Raw genomic sequence first — 16,259 nt, forward strand, 5'->3', positions numbered from 1 at the left:
ATTGATTACTGAACATAGGTTTACTGCTTTTGGCTTCCTTTTACAGGGAAACTAAAGATATTTAGGTCTCCTAGTAAACATAGCTTCTGCCACACTGAAAAATATACTGAGTGAAAATTTAATTATAAGAAGTATAAAAAATTATAAAAAGTATTTAGAAATTTACCAAACCATAGAATGCTAAAAGAGAGTTCATAATTGGTTACTTCTTTATTTTCAATAAAATTAGGGTTTTGAAGGATTAAGAATTCTAATATATGTAATGAAAGCTACTAAAAATCAGGGAAATTATCTCTGTATACAAAGAAAGTAAGATGTATGCTTTTAGCAAAAGAAGGTATTAGGAAAGGAAACGCATGTTGTTGAGGGAAAGGAAAGCAATTTTATCCTAAAGTGAGGTTATTTCAGGAGAAAGAGAAAAAAAAATAGGACAAGATTTGAATGCTAAAAAAGAAAGTTTTTGTAAAAACTTGTGCCCCCAAATCTCACAAAACAATTTTATGTGTGGTCAAGATGACTAAGATTAAAATCAATTCATTTAATTAAAAAAAAAAAAGATGAGTTTTTAATTTGGTTTTCTCTTTGTTAAAAGCACAGGTTTATTGGATTCTTTGTCTTCTCTTGAAAGTGAAGCTGCTCAGTCGTGTCTGACTCTTTATAACCCTATGGACTGTAGCCCGCCAGGCTCCTCCTCCGTCCATGGCATTTTCCAGGCAAGAATACTAGAGTGGGTTGCCATTTTCTTTTCCAGGGGATCTGCCTGACCCAGGGATCAAACTCAGGTCTCCCACATTGCAGGCAGACTCTTTACCCTCTGAGCCACCAGGGAATCCCTGTCTTCTCTTAGTAAGACATTGAAAAAAGCTTTTCTTTACCTTTTAAAGTAACCTGCCTAGAAAACAAAAATTCTGTGTTTTGTCAAAATAATTTGCCATGTTGTCTTTATTAGGTCTTTGATTACTAAAGAAAGCTGAATCTTCTCTATTAAAAGATCTAAGGTGTTTACTGCTGTATTTAGAATGGTTACCCAACAAGGGCCTACTGTATAACACATGGAACTCTGCTCAGTGTTATGTGGCAGCCTGGATGGGAGGAAAGTTTGGGGGAGAATGGATACATGTATATGTGTGGCTGAGTCCCTTTGCTGTTCACCTGAAAATATCACAACATTGTTAATTGGCTATATCCCCATGCAAAATAAAAAAATTTTTTTAAAGATCTAAGGTGTTTAAAGAGATGGGAATACCAGACCACCTGACCTGCCTCTTGAGAAACCTGTATGCAGGCCAGGAAGCAACAGTTAGAACTGGACATGGAACAACAGACTGGTTCCAAATAGGAAAAGGAGTACGTCAAGGCTGTATATTGTCACCCTGCTTATTTAACTTATATGCAGAATACATCATGAGAAACGCTGGCCTGGAAGAAGCACAAGCTGGAATCAAGATTGCCGGGAGAAATATCAATAACCTCAGATATGCAGATGACACCACCCTTATGGCCGAGAGTGAAGAGGAACTAAAAAGCCTCTTGATGAAAGTGAAAGAGGAGAGTGAAAAAGTTGGCTTAAAGCTTAACATTCAGAAAACTAAGATCATGGCATCTGGTCCCATCACCTCATGGGAAACAGATGGGGAGACAGTGGAAACAGTGTCAGACTTTATTTTTGGGGGCTCCAAAATCATTGCAGATGGTCACTACAGCCATGAAATTAAAAGACTCTTACTCCTTGGAAGGAAAGTTATGACCAACCTAGATAGCATATTAAAAAGCAGAGACATTACTTTGCCAACAAAGGTCCACATCTGGTCAAGGCTATGATTTTTCCAGTGGTCATGTATGGATGTGAGAGTTGGCCTGTGAAGATAGCTGAGTGCCGAAAAATTGATGCTTTTGAACTGTGGTGTTGGAGAAGACTCTTGAGAGTCCCTTGGACTGCAAGGAGATCCAACCAGTCCATCCTGAAGGAGATCAGTCCTGGGTGTTCACTGGAAGGACTGATGCTGAAGCTGAAACTCCAGCACTTCGGCCACCTCATGAGAAGAATTGACTCATTGGAAAAGACCCTGATGCTGGGAAAGATTGAGGGCAGGAGGAGAAGGGGGTGACAGAGGATGAGATGGCTGGATGGCATCGCCGACTCGATGGGCATGAGTTTGAGTAAACTCCGGGAGCTGGTGATGGACAGGGAGGCCTGGCATGCTGCAATTCATGGGGTCGCAAAGAGTCGGACACGACTGAGCAACTGAACTGAACTGAAGTGAAGGTGTTTAAAAAATAACTGTGTTTTCCTGCAAAGTCTTTGTCACTATGATTAAATGGATAACTAAGTATCATTTCTCAGTGACCTATGATCCTATTTGACAAGTGTTTTAAAACTGTTTAAATTCTGACAAGCCTCCCCAAAATAAAATTCTGAATGAAGTTTTTTAACCTCGAACTAGCCTTGGTATTTTCCAGAGGGCCTCTAGAGTATCTCAAGAGATTTGTTTCCTCTCCTCAAAAAAATGAAGATGCTAAACTAATCAGACTTGTTTGATATGTTAAGTTACATAGCAAGAATCATCAAATAAGAAGTAATACTAAGCCTTTATGTTGTATAAGTTATAAATGTTCCAGAAACCATATGCAATTCCTAAAGTTTGAATGAAATGTCCAGGAATAGTATTATCATAATTCCAGTTATCATTTTACAATGTTGAGTGTCACAGAAATAACCACATTTCCTTGTCAGTTCCATTATAATAAATTCTCATTAGATCTCTAACAATGGGCATTTTTTAAAGTCTTCTGTCATTTACAGTTATTATTTTACTCAGATGCTTCTGCAAAAATGTTGCTGCAGAAGTGACCCATCTTCAAGGAGATTCACGGAAATGATTTGGCAAACACAAGTTTCTGATAACTTTAAGATCATAATATTGAATTGGTCATCTCACACTGGTCAGAATGGCCATCATCAAAATGTCTACAAACAATAAATGCTAGAGAGGGTGTGGAGAAAACGAAACTCTCTTACACTGTTGGTGGGAATGCAAACTGGTAGAGCCACTATGAAGAACAGCAGGCAGATTCCTTAAAAAACTTGGCATAAATCTGCTATAGGATCCAGCAATCCCACTGCTGGGCATGTATCCCAAGAAAACCAGAACTGAAAGAGACACATGTACCTCACTGTTAACTGCAGCACTATTTACAATAGCTAGGACATGAAAGCAAACTAGATATCCATTGGCAGATGAATGGATAAGGAAGTTGTGGTACATATACACAACGGAGTACTACTCAGCTATCAAAAGGAGCATTTGAGTCAGTTCTAATGAGGTGGATGAACCTAGAGCCTGTTATACAGAGTGAAGTCAGAAAAAGACAAATACTGTATATTAATGCATACATATGAAATTTAGAAAGATGGTACTGATGATCCTACATGCAAGACAGCAAAGGAGACACAGATGTAAAGAACAGACTTTTGGACTTCATGGAAGGAAAGGGTGGGATGATTTGAGAGAACAGCACTGAAACATACACATTACCACATGTAAAACAGACAACCAGTGTGCATTCGATGTATGAAGCAGGGCACCCAAAGTCAGTGCTCTGGGACAACCTAGAGGGATAGAGTGAGGAGGGAAGTGGGAGGGGGGTCCAGGACGGGGGGGACACATGTATACCTATGGCTGATTCATGTTGATGTATGGCAGAAACCATCACAATATTGTAATTATCTTCCAACTAAAATAAATTTAAAATAAATAAATAAAATTTTAAAAAATACTGAATTGGGTAAGAATTTCTAGAACTAATGGGGGAAAATGGATTAAAGCAGAACGAGAATTAATAACATAGAAATGAATGAACTGAAAAGGGTGATTATAGTTTTTATTCCTTCTTGCTTGAAGCACTGCTGGTTCTTTAATGTTTTGCTTTTCCAGATTTGAGGAAACTTTTTCTCTTAAGCTATCTATGACTTAAAACAATTTGGTAAAAATACACTTTTGTAAACAAATATCAAACATTAACTTTTTCTCCCTACCTGATTCCTCCAAATTTTGGAGACTCCTGAGCATTCTTTTTATGGCAAAATAGTTATTTACATAAACTAAATGAGAATCTATTATCCTTGTAACAGGACACAATCAGAAACACTGGTTACAAAAGCTTTAACTGGAATGCTATATTTGAGAGCGATGTACATAGACACAGATAGGAGCAGACAGCTTTAAAGAACTAAGGTTGACTTTATGGAGCCAATAAAGTCCCTTAGAAAAGTTGACCTGGCTTTCTTCCTTTCTGCTGTAGTCCTGAGTGGTAGCTGCCAAAATGGGCAAGTTCATGAAACCCGGGAAGGTGGTGCTGGTCCTGGCCGGTCGCTACTCCGGACGCAAAGCGGTCATCGTGAAGAACATTGATGACGGCATCTCAGACTGACCGACCCTACAGCCACGCTCTGGTGGCTGGAATTGATCGCTATCCCCGCAAAGTGACAGCTGCCATGGGCAAGAAGAAAATCGCCAAGAGGTCAAAGATCAAGTCTTTTGTGAAAGTTTATAATTATAATCACCTCATGCCCACAAGGTACTCCGTGGACATCCCCTTGGATAAAACTGTTGTCAACAAGGATGTCTTCAGAGACCCTGCTCTCAAACGCAAGGCCCGACGAGAAGCAAAGGTCAAGTTTGAGGAGAGATACAAGACGGGCAAGAACAAATGGTTCTTCCAGAAGCTGCGGTTTTAGGTCTGTCTCAGTTAATAAAAATATTGAAAAAAAAAGAAAAAAAAAAAAAGAAAAGTTGACCTGGTACCTTACTTACAAGGTTCCAGCAAAGCAGTCTTAAAAAGAACCCATATGGTCAATTACTATTCTTGCTGCGCCTATCTAAATAACCAGGCCAAGTATAATGCAAATAAATCAGTTTTATTGTCATTATCTTTGATTTTAAAAAATGGAGGTAATTCTAGAAAGAAAGATGTTTGCACCTTTGTAGATATTAGATTCTAATCCAGTTCATTGTCTTTAAGGTTTTAAATACCTATGTATTAGACAGGATCCTGTACTCTTATAGTTTCCTCAATTATCTGGCTATAACTCACCAAACTAATGTTTCCAATTTTCTCTTACCCTTTTGACTTGGAATCACTAAGAACAAAGACTGCCCTTGAATCTCCTTGGAAGGGACCATACCAGATATGCTTCACTACCCAGATGACAGTCAAACATTAGGAACTTGAACACAGCCCAAGAAGGCTCCACCTGGTATCTGTCCTACACAAATGCTAGAGACCTCCAAATCAGACTGACAAAAAGACAAATAGCTGATATTAATATGGACTGCTTCCTCCCAAGATGTTGGATCATGACTTCATACTTTGGGACTTCCCTGGTGATCCAGTGGTTAAGACTCTGCGCTTCCACTGCAGGGGGCACAGGTTCAATCCCTGGTCGGGGAAACTAAGATCCCACATGCCTCAAAGGGCAGCCAAAAAAGTTTTTAAAAAGCAGACTTCATACTTTAAACATGAAATCCTTTCTTCTCTTTCTTTCCTTCACTCTGGTATTGGCCTGGAAAGGTAACACCATCCCCACTATCTCCCAGCCCATTGCCAAAGGGAGGGGTAACCTTTCACTGCTAAATCTGTCATCATCAAAAAAGCCTGAGCTGTCTCTTTACAGTACTACCTTATTGGAAGTAGTCTGTGCCCTGACAGGATTTATCTTTGTCCGTGGTGATTAACATTCTCCTTGGGTCTATGAACACCTAGATGACTGGTGCATAACTCAGCAATGTCTCTCAGGTGACCTAACTGATCCCCTGTCTACAGAGACACCTCATTGGTCAACTCCCCTGAATTTGCATTGTCAAGTTATAAAGAACCTACCAGAAGGCTTTCATGATTCAGGATTTGCTTTCTTTGGCTGGTCCCTACGTCCCTGTTCAGAAATAAATGTAAATAGGCTATGATCAGGAGTCTCTCCTTAACTCTTTATCCTACTGCAGAATTCATTGCTAAAGCAAAAGCTGCCCAGTGAAAATCCTGAGACTCTATGGCCAAAGTTATTCTTGATAATTGGATAGCCCTTATTTTTTTTTAATTTAAAATTTTATTTTTTTAATTGAAGGATAATTGCTTTACAGAATTGTGCTGGTTTCTGGCAAACATCAATATGAATCAGCCATAGGTATACATATGTCCCCTCCCTCTTGAACCTCCCTCCCACTTTCCTCCCCATCCCACCCCTCTAGGTTGTTACAGAGGCCCAGTTTGAGTTCCCTGACTCATACGGCAAATTCCCGTTGGTGGCTAGTCCTTGATTACCTTTCAGCTTCGTAAGGGAAGTGTCTGCTATGGCCAACACTACCTGCTGCACCTAGATTAACATTTCTGGCGAAGTTGAAACTCAGCTACATAAGATCACGGAACAAGTCACTTAAAAAGGTAAATCCTTCAGTAGGGTCTTTCCTTGACTTATTTGATTTTGATTGGTTTGAGTCTTGGGCGCCATGGTTTTGAAGTACACCGCAAACACTGGGAATTATCCTGTTTATCATAATCACGGTAGTCTCCCTGGAACATTATATCCTCTCAAAAGCTTTAAAAGAATGACTGCAGCCACTCATTACTAAGCAAATGAGCTCTCTAACACTGGAACATCAGAAAAGGAACAAAGAAAATGACAGACTTAAAAACTGTGAAGTCATGGCCTGTGCATATCACAGAGATTAAGCAAATAACATTGATCTGTGAATAGCACACAAAAGATCAACAAAAATTGCAAGAACTCAGAGATTAGCTGGGAGTGGTGCTAATGTTTTGTTTTGTTTCATATCTCTCAGGCTGAGAGTCTGATGAAAACAGGGGAATTGGTAAAAAAAAAAAAAAAAAAAGGAGGCAACAGGCCCCAAATGGAGTCACTTGTGCTAAGTTCCATGTCAGCAAACAGAAACTTAGAACCTAACCTAATTGCATTTTCAGCCTCTCCTAGGAATGTAATCTTAACCTGTCTAGAATTTCCTGGCCAGCACTAGTGAGGTAATCAACCTGATAGACCCCTGTTTTTCCCCAAAGGAAGTTGACCTTGCCTGAAATAATTCTTTTCATTTATGATTTCCTTGTCCCACTCCCTTTCTGTCTTTAAAAACCTCTCCTAAAAAAAATTAAAAAATAAAATAAAAACCTCTCCTTTTCTGCAGCTTTTTGAAGTTCTTTTCTGTTTTCTAGATGGAATGCTGCCTGATTCATGAATCATTCAATAAAGCCAATTAGATCTTCAAATTTGCTATGTTGAATTTTATTTTTCTAACAGATTGCTATTTAGTATTTTTACATTTTTAGGCAAAAATAGAGGACAAATATTTTTTAAAAGAACAATATCCATTAGAGAAAATTTCCATTTGTCATAGCTAAAAGCATCAAACTTCAAAGCCAAAAACGCTAGATAGCCTTTGTAGGAACCCTAGCACTTAAAATAAATGAATAAATGCATTTCTAAGTGGTCTCAAGGGAAGAAATAAAAGAAAATAAAGTGTTTTCAAAGTGCTCTACAGGAAAAAATAAAAGGTAATAGATTATTCATTCAAAACCCATCGATATAAAATTTTAAGTGTAAAGTGAAGTTCAAGAGAAGGAAACTGCAATGTTTAATTTCTGGTTTTTGGATAAATTCCAGTTTTACATGTCACGGCAGCATATCAAAAGGAGCATGAACTTTGGTATCTGTCAGAGCTGGTTCCAATTCAGACTCAGACATCAACTAGTACATGACTTTGGGCAGCTCTTTAATCTAAGTCTCCATTTCCTCATGAAGAAAAAGAAACTAATCAAAGCTTCCTCCAAGAGTTTTGGCAACAACTATTCTCTCCCATAGTGCATATCACAAAAGAATCAAACTAACAACAACAACACAACAACAATGCTACTTCTCTACATGGAAGGCAGATAGCCCACAAGAAAGGGATAGCCTCAATTTTATATGTAGGCTATTGTTTCTCAAAAATTGCCATGATACTCTGGAGACAGAATGCTGTGGTGGGGCTCAATAACCAAGGTGGGAAAAAATCCTTCACACTAGTCAGAAGTAAGCTCCAGGCCTGGCTCTGCCACTTACTAGTTATGTCTTCTTAAGCAAATCACTTTGCCTCTCAAAGCCTGTTTCCTTTTCTGCAAATTGAGAACAATCCTTCACAGGTTGTGAAGATCAAATATATGTGAAAGATGTTGTCCAACTATAAAAGCACTATGTAAATAAAAGGTACTTTACATGCATACATTTAGCTAGTTTCCAAGAATAGCAATTTTGGAAGGCATCACGAAAGGGTGTAATGGCTGATGGCAAAAAACACTGTATTCAGAACTCCTTGGGTTCAAATCCCAACTCGGGGATAACCTTGACAAGTATTTACCTAATCACTGAGCACAAGATTCTTCCTCAGTGCAAAAAGTAATGATAACACTTTACTCAGGTTTATTGCAAGGACTAAATAAAATATATGTAGAATATTGTCAATACTCTCTGCAATACAGTTAGTAATAAGGAAATAATAACTTTTCTATCAAGAAACCTTTCAAAACATTCATAGCCCTTGACACAGAAATTTCATGTCAAATCACCTAGATATGGAAATAAAACAAAATAAGGAAAAATATTCACATAAAGAAATTCTTCAATGTAAATTCTTCAATCCTAAATGTCAAATATTGAGGAATAATTAATTATATTATGGCCTACTCACTAATGAAACATTTAGCAATGGCTAAAATGATGTTTACAAAGCATAACAATTTGGGAAATGTTTAAAAATAATGTCTCAGTGCCAAAAGCGAGGCTATAAAAAAATTAATATTTAGGATGATAAAAAATATACCCTATATCAAAAAAAACTGGGTGGCAGAATGATGAATGATTATTATTTTCAGTTGCTTTCTCAATCTTATAATATTTTTGAATGAGAAAAACTTTTTATGATAAATATAAATAAACACACTGTATCAGTTTCCACAGATTACTATGGAATTTATAATAAACATTGATATATTCAACAAAAGATAATGGAAGACTACAAAGAATAAGGGAATACTCTGAACAAGTATGTGCTAAGAAATAATTCAGATGAAATGAACCAGTTCTTCAAAGGACACAAACTACTGAAAATGACTCAAGAAGAAACAGAAAATATGACAATATACTTTACTATAACAAGTAAAGAGTAGAAAAAGTAATCAAAAAACTACCCACAAAGAAAGGCCCATGCCCAGATGGCTTCACTGACAAATTCTACCAAACATTTAAAGAATTAATTCTAATTCTTCATAAACTCTTTTAAACTATAGAAGAGATGGAATACTTTCCAACTTATTCTATAAGACTAGTACTACTCTGATATCAAATTCAGACAAAGACATCAAAGAAAAAGGAAAATAGAGACCAATATATCTTTCTAATATAAAAGCAGATATCCTAAACAAAATACTAGCAAACTGAATCCAGTAACATATAAAAAAGATTATATACCATGATCAAGTGGGATTTATGTCAGGAATACAAAGTTAGTTCAATATCTGAAATTCAATTAATGTACTCAATAACACAGAATAAAAAACAAAACATGGTCATCTCAATACATGCAGATAAGGCATTAGACAAAATTAAATGCCATTTTTTAATTTAAAAAAATCAATAAACTAGGATTAGGAATGAACTTCCTCAACCTGATAAAGAGCATCCATAAAAAAAAGAAAGGTCACAGCTAATATCACACTTAAAGGTGAAAGACTGAATGCTTTCCCCCTAAGATCGAGAACAAGACAAGGAAGCCTATTCTTGCATTTCTATTTAACAGTAACAGAGATTGTAACCAGGACAGTCAAGCAAGAAAGTGAAATCAAAGGCAAAGAATAGAAAGGAGGAAGCAAAACTACCTTTATTTGCAGATGACATGATTTATAAATAGAAAATCCTAAGAAATCCACTAAAAATCTACTAGAGCTAATAAATGAGCTTGGCAAAGTCTCAGGATTTAAGATCAATCAACATTCAAAGACCAACTGTTTTTCCATACACTTGCAATGAACAACCCAAAAATGAAATTAAGAAAACAATTTCATTTACAATGGCATCAAAAAGAATAAATACCTGGGTTAAGTGAAACTTAAACTCTGAATACTACAAAACATCATTGAAAGAAATTAAAGACCTAGATAAGTGGAAAGATACTCTGTGTTCGTGAATCAGATGATTTAACTGTTTAAGAATACTTCCCAAATTGATCTACAGATTCAACATAATCCACACCAACATTCCAGCTGGTTTCTTTCAAGAAACTGATTCTAAAATTCAAATGGAAATGCAAGGGGCCCAGAAAGCCAAAACAATCTTGAAAAAGAGAAACAAAGTTGAAGGATTCACACCCCCAATTTCAAAACTTTCTACAAAATCTACAGTAATCAAGATGGTGTGGTATTGGCTGGACATATTGGATGGTCCAGCCAGGACATAAGATTGGACATATAAATCAATGGAATAGAATTGAGAGTCCAGAAATAAAACCCTGACATTTACGGTCAACTGACTTTTGGCAAGAGTGCCAAGATCATTCAATGGGGAAAGAATAGTCTTTTCAACAAATGGTGTTGGGACAACTCTTCATGTCCAAAGGATAAATTTGTATCCCTACCTCATACCATATATGAAAATTGATCAATAACTAAATGTAAGAGCTAAAAATACAAAATTCTTGGGCATCCTTGGCAATCCAATAGTTAAGAATCCACTTGCCAACGCAGGGGACATAGGTTCGATCCCTGGTCCGGGAAGATCCCATGCGCCACAGGCAACTCAACCCGTGCACCACAACTGCCAAGCCTGGGCTCTAGAACCCTGGAGCCACAATTACTGAAGCCCATGCACGCAGAGCCTGTGCTCTGCAACAAGAAAAGTCACTGCAACGAGAAGCCCGCAAACCACAACTAGAGAGTAGCCCCTGCTCAATGCAACTAGAGAAAGCCAGCACACAGTAAAGAAGACCCAGTAGAGCCAATAAATAAATAATTTTTTAAAAATTCTTAGATGAAAACAGAAGTACAAATAATCTTGGATTTGACTCAAAAGCACAAGTAACCAAAGAAAAAATAAACTGGACTTCATCAAAATTAAAACTTTTGTGCTTCAAAGAACATTATCAAGAAAATGAGAAGACAACCCACTGAATGGGTAAAAATATTTGCAAATCACACATTTGATAAGGAACTTGTAACTAGAATATATTTTTAAAGTCTTACAAAAAATAATTTAAAAATCAGCAAATGATCTGAACAGACATTTCTCCAAAGAAGATCTACAAATGGCTAATAAACACATGAAAAGATGCTCAGCATCTTTAGTCATTAGGGGTGTGCAAATAAAAACCCTAATGAGATACCACTCCATACCCCTAGGATGGTTATAATCAAAAGGAAAGACAATAACAAGTGTGGCTGAGGATATGGAGAAATAAGAACACTCATACATTACTGATGGGGATACAAAATGGTGTAGCCACTCGGGAAAACAAGTTTAGAAGTTTCTCAGAATGTTAAACATTGAGCTACCATATGACCCACCAATTCTACTCAAAGGTCTATAACCAAGAGAACTGAAAACATGTATTTACATAATAACTTGTAATGAATGTTCATAGTAGCATTGCTCACTATGGTAAAAAAGTAGAAACAATCCAAATACCCATTAATTGATGAATGGATGAATACAAGGTTACATATTCATACAATGGAATATTATTCAGCAATACAAAGGAATGAAGTTCTGATTCATGACATGACATGGATAAACTTTGAAACACTATGCTGAATAAAAGAAGTCAGACATGATGGCTATTCTACCCAAAGCAGTCTATAGATTCAATGCAATCCCTATCAAGCTACCAACGGTATTTTTCACAGAACTAGACCAAAGAATTTCACAATTTGTATGGAAATACAAAAAACCTCGAATAGCCAAAGTAATCTTGAGAAAGAAGAATGGAACTGGAGGAATCAACCTGCCTGACTTCAGACTCTACTACAAAGCCACAGTCATCAAGACAGTATGGTACTGGCACAAAGACAGAAATATAGATCAATGGAACAGAATAGAAAGCCCAGAGATAAATCCACGAACCTATGGACACCTTATCTTTGACAAAGGAGGCAAGGATACACAATGGAAAAAAGACAACCTCTTTAACAAGTGGTGCTGGGAAAACTGGTCAACCACTTGTAAAAGAATGAAACTAGAACACTTTCTAACACCATACACAAACATAAACTCAAAATGGATCAAAGATCTAAATGTAAGACCAGAAACTATAAAACTCCTAGAGGAGAACATAGGCAAAACACTCTCCAACATAAATCACAGCAAGATCCTCTATGACCCACCTCCCAGAATATTGGAAATAAAAGCAAAAATAAACAAATGGGACCTAATGAAACTTAAAAGCTTTTGCACTACAAAGGAAACTATAAGTAAGGTGAAAAGACAGCCCTCAGATTGGGAGAAAATAATAGCAAATGAAGCAACAGACAAAGGATTAATCTCAAAAATATACAAGCAACTCCTGAAGCTCAATTCCAGAAAAATAAATGACCCAATCAAAAAATGGGCCAAAGAACTAAACAGACATTTCTCCAAAGAAGACATACAGATGGCTAACAAACACATGAAAAGATGCTCAACATCACTCATTATCAGAGAAGTGCAAATCAAAACCACAATGAGGTACCATTACACGCCAGTCAGGATGGCTGCTATCCAAAAGTCTACAAGCAATAAATGCTGGAGAGGGTGTGGAGAAAAGGGAACCCTCTTACACTGTTGGTGGGAATGCAAACTAGTACAGCCGCTATGGAAAACAGTGTGGAGATTTCTTAAAAAACTGGAAATAGAACTGCCATATGACCCAGCAATCCCACTTCTGGGCATACACACTGAGGAAACCAGATCTGAAAGAGACACGTGCACCCCAGTGTTCATCGCAGCACTGTTTATAATAGCCAGGACATGGAAGCAACCTAGATGCCCATCAGCAGATGAATGGATAAGGAAGCTGTGGTACATATACACCATGGAATATTACTCAGCCATTAAAAAGAATTCATTTGAACCAGTCCTAATGAGATGGATGAAGCTGGAGCCCATTATACAGAGTGAAGTAAGCCAGAAAGATAAAGAACATTACAGCATACTAACGCATATATATGGAATTTAGAAAGGTGATAACGATAACCCTATATGCAAAACAGAAAAAGAGACACAGAAATACAGAACAGACTTTTGAACTCTGTGAGAGAAGGTGAGGGTGGGATATTTCAAAAGAACAGCATGTATACTATCTATGGTGAAACAGATCACCAGCCCAGGTGGGATGCATGAGACAAGTGCTCCGGCCTGGTGCACTGGGAAGACCCAGAGGAATCGGGTGGAGAGGGAGGTGGGAGGGGGGATCGGGATTGGGAATACATGTAAATCCATGGCTGATTCATATCATTGTATGACAAACCCACTGGAAAAAAAAAAAATAAATAAATAAATAAATAAAAAAGAAGTCAGACATGAAAGACCCCATATTGTCTGATTACATTTATATGAAATGTCCAGAACAGCCCAAATCTATAGACAGAAGTAGATTTGTGACTGCCTAGGGCTAGGGAGGTATAGCGTAGGAGAGTAACTGTTACTGGTTTGGGCAGCAGGGGGATGAAAATGTTCCAAAATTGATTGTGGTGATGGTTTGTACAGTTCTATCAATATACCAAAAAAGTCACTGAATTTTACACTTTAAACTGCTGAATTGTGTAGTATGTGAATTATATCTCAATAAAGCTGCTATTATTAAAAAGTGAGCCAGGAAAACAGTTTGTCATTTCCTCAAAAAGTTAACCACAAAATTGCCAAATGACCCTGAAACTTCACTACTAGGTATATACCCAAAAGAATTTAAAACACAGACTCAAATAAGTATACATACACTCATGTGCATAGTAGCACTATTCACAATAGCTAAAAAGGTGGAAAAAACCCAATGTCCCTCAAATGAATGGACTAAAAAATGTGATACAAAAAAAAAAATGTAATACATACAACATGATTAAATATTATCCAGCCTTAAAAAGGAATGAAAAAAAAAAGGAATGAAATATTGATGAATGCTACAACATGAATGAACCTCAAAAACATTATGCTAAGTAAAGGAAGCCAGAGGAAAAGGTCATATCATCTATGATTCTATTTACATGACATGTCCAGAACAGGTAAATTCATAGAAAAAGAATACAGACTGGCAATTGCCAAGGTCTGGAAGAAGAGGAAAATATGGAGAAACTGATGAATAAATAAGAGATTTTACTTTGCAGTGATGGAAAAGTTTGAGAACTAGATGAAAGTGGTGGTTACACAACTTTGTGTACATGCCACTGAATTGTTCAGATGGTTAATTTTGTCTTACATGAATTTCATCTCAATAAATTATTTACAAGAAATAGTAATCGAAAATTCAAAATTAACTTTTTCATTTACATGCAACATTTTAAAAGTTGAAATGCATTTCAGAAAAAGAATCTACATTTACATGTTGGGCTTGGTTTTTTTTTTTTAACCTAAGAAATCTGGCTACATTTTTAAAATTCTGGGTAATCTGTACTCTCATAATAAATTACTACCATGGAATTAGTTCAGTTGGAGCTCTTGAAAAATTTATTTCATGACATGCTTACAGATTTCAAAGACTTAAGTGCATCTTTGTTGCTCTACTGTCAAGGATTAATTTGCTAACTCACTGGCGTTAAGTCAGCTGGGAGGGAGACCAGCATTTGATTTCCAAAGGAAAACATCCCACACTAATTAGGATAGAATACTCTATCCTAAACTCTGCATGTTAAGCCTGAGTGAACTGCTAAAACAAAGATGTGGAATAGAAACTGGGAAAATTATCTATTAATATAACCAACGTAACACAGGAATGGAGTTTAAGAGCAAGTTATTCACACAATCATCCTAGCCTGTTTGTTTTGCATTTAATTTGCATGTGGAGACTATGTCTATTAAAGAAACATTCAAGTGAGTCTCAACTAGATTCTAGTATCTATGAGAAAGAACCTCAGTACAAAGTAAACAAAGGAAATACAGAAGCCTCTAATTACATGGGGGGTAGTGGGGGGGCACATCATCTATTTAGAAACAACACACTTATTGGGAAGCAGATGATCTAGCATTTCTCAAATTCTACCTAGAACATTCTAAAAACATGAAGCAAATCTCATGAAGTTCTTTTTTTTTTTTCCCATGAAGTTCTATACTGAACAGCTATAAATAATAATCTGATCATTGAGTTATAAAATCTAATAAAAATTCAATGATGCTACCAAATGTCACGTAGGTATGGACAGAGCTATTTATAAGTGTATTGAATAAACAGATACAAATTTACAGAGAGGCTTTCTTGTTCCCTGCCACTGAGTTTTAAACTGAGATTTTATATTGGTACATTTTCAACTGAAATCAATCAAACATAAAATATCTCTCAGATAATACTTTATGGCACATTATAAATTTAGAGTTACATCTTCCTAAAGGTAGTTTCCAACATTGTACCAATATTTAACCTTCAGTTCAAGTGACGATGTCTGGTGCAAAATCTCTCTGGGCAGCTTGAGAACCATGTGAGTAATTGAGAAAGGGGCAGAGGGTGAACCCAGCTCGCCCTCCCCTTTTCATTCAGGAAGACAGGCACACTCCTGGCACTCACCTTTCTCAGATTTCTTGTCTTTTGTTGCAGATGAAGTACCACAGCCCATGTCTTCTAAATCTTGTATGTTCATGAATTCAACTTCTCATTCTAAAACAGTGTGAAAAGTGCTTCCCTTTGCGCTGTGAAGAGCCCCTCCTGACTGATTCACCTGGGTCACAGATCCTGATGAGGAGGACACACAAGGGAGGGAGGAAAGCACCCGTTAACAACAAGGTATCTAAGGGCTGCTCAACAGGATTCATTTTATGCTTCTCCTCAACTGCTGTTCATCATCTGATGTGGAAAGTGATCAGACATAATCTAATCCTGATTTATTTTCCAAAACACAGCAGCAGCAACACAGCAGATATAAGCTGCTTTTCTGCAACACATAAATTATATCTTGCCCGTGTCTAGGTCAGATCAATACTCTATAAAATAAAGCATTAAAATGAAAAGAAAAATGGAAATTTAAGAGCAAACAATTTTATAGTTGAA

At 36.8% G+C, this 16,259-nt stretch overlaps 1 protein-coding gene and 1 pseudogene across 6 annotated transcripts in view; one reads left to right on the forward strand and one right to left on the reverse strand.

Annotated features, from left to right (window-relative positions):
* PPEF1 (protein phosphatase with EF-hand domain 1) overlaps window positions 1-16,259 on the reverse strand; it is a 115,871-nt gene that overhangs the window by 92,997 nt on the left and 6,615 nt on the right. For all 5 annotated transcript variants that reach the window (XM_043897090.1, XM_043897091.1, XM_043897089.1 and 2 more), the window contains one exon: window positions 15,780-15,944. Coding sequence is in view for 4 of the 5 variants with exons in the window: in XM_043897091.1 (XP_043753026.1) it covers window positions 15,780-15,852 (73 nt within the window). In the remaining variant the exon portion in view is untranslated. The remainder of the gene's footprint in view (window positions 1-15,779; window positions 15,945-16,259) is intronic.
* Window positions 4,286-4,792, forward strand: LOC122690116 (annotated as a pseudogene). Its single transcript, XR_006339980.1, has one exon. The product of XR_006339980.1 is annotated as a 60S ribosomal protein L27-like (transcript).

The sequence above is a fragment of the Cervus elaphus genome, chromosome X (genome assembly GCF_910594005.1).
Source record: "Cervus elaphus chromosome X, mCerEla1.1, whole genome shotgun sequence".
In the NCBI taxonomy this organism is placed as follows: domain Eukaryota; kingdom Metazoa; phylum Chordata; class Mammalia; order Artiodactyla; family Cervidae; genus Cervus; species Cervus elaphus.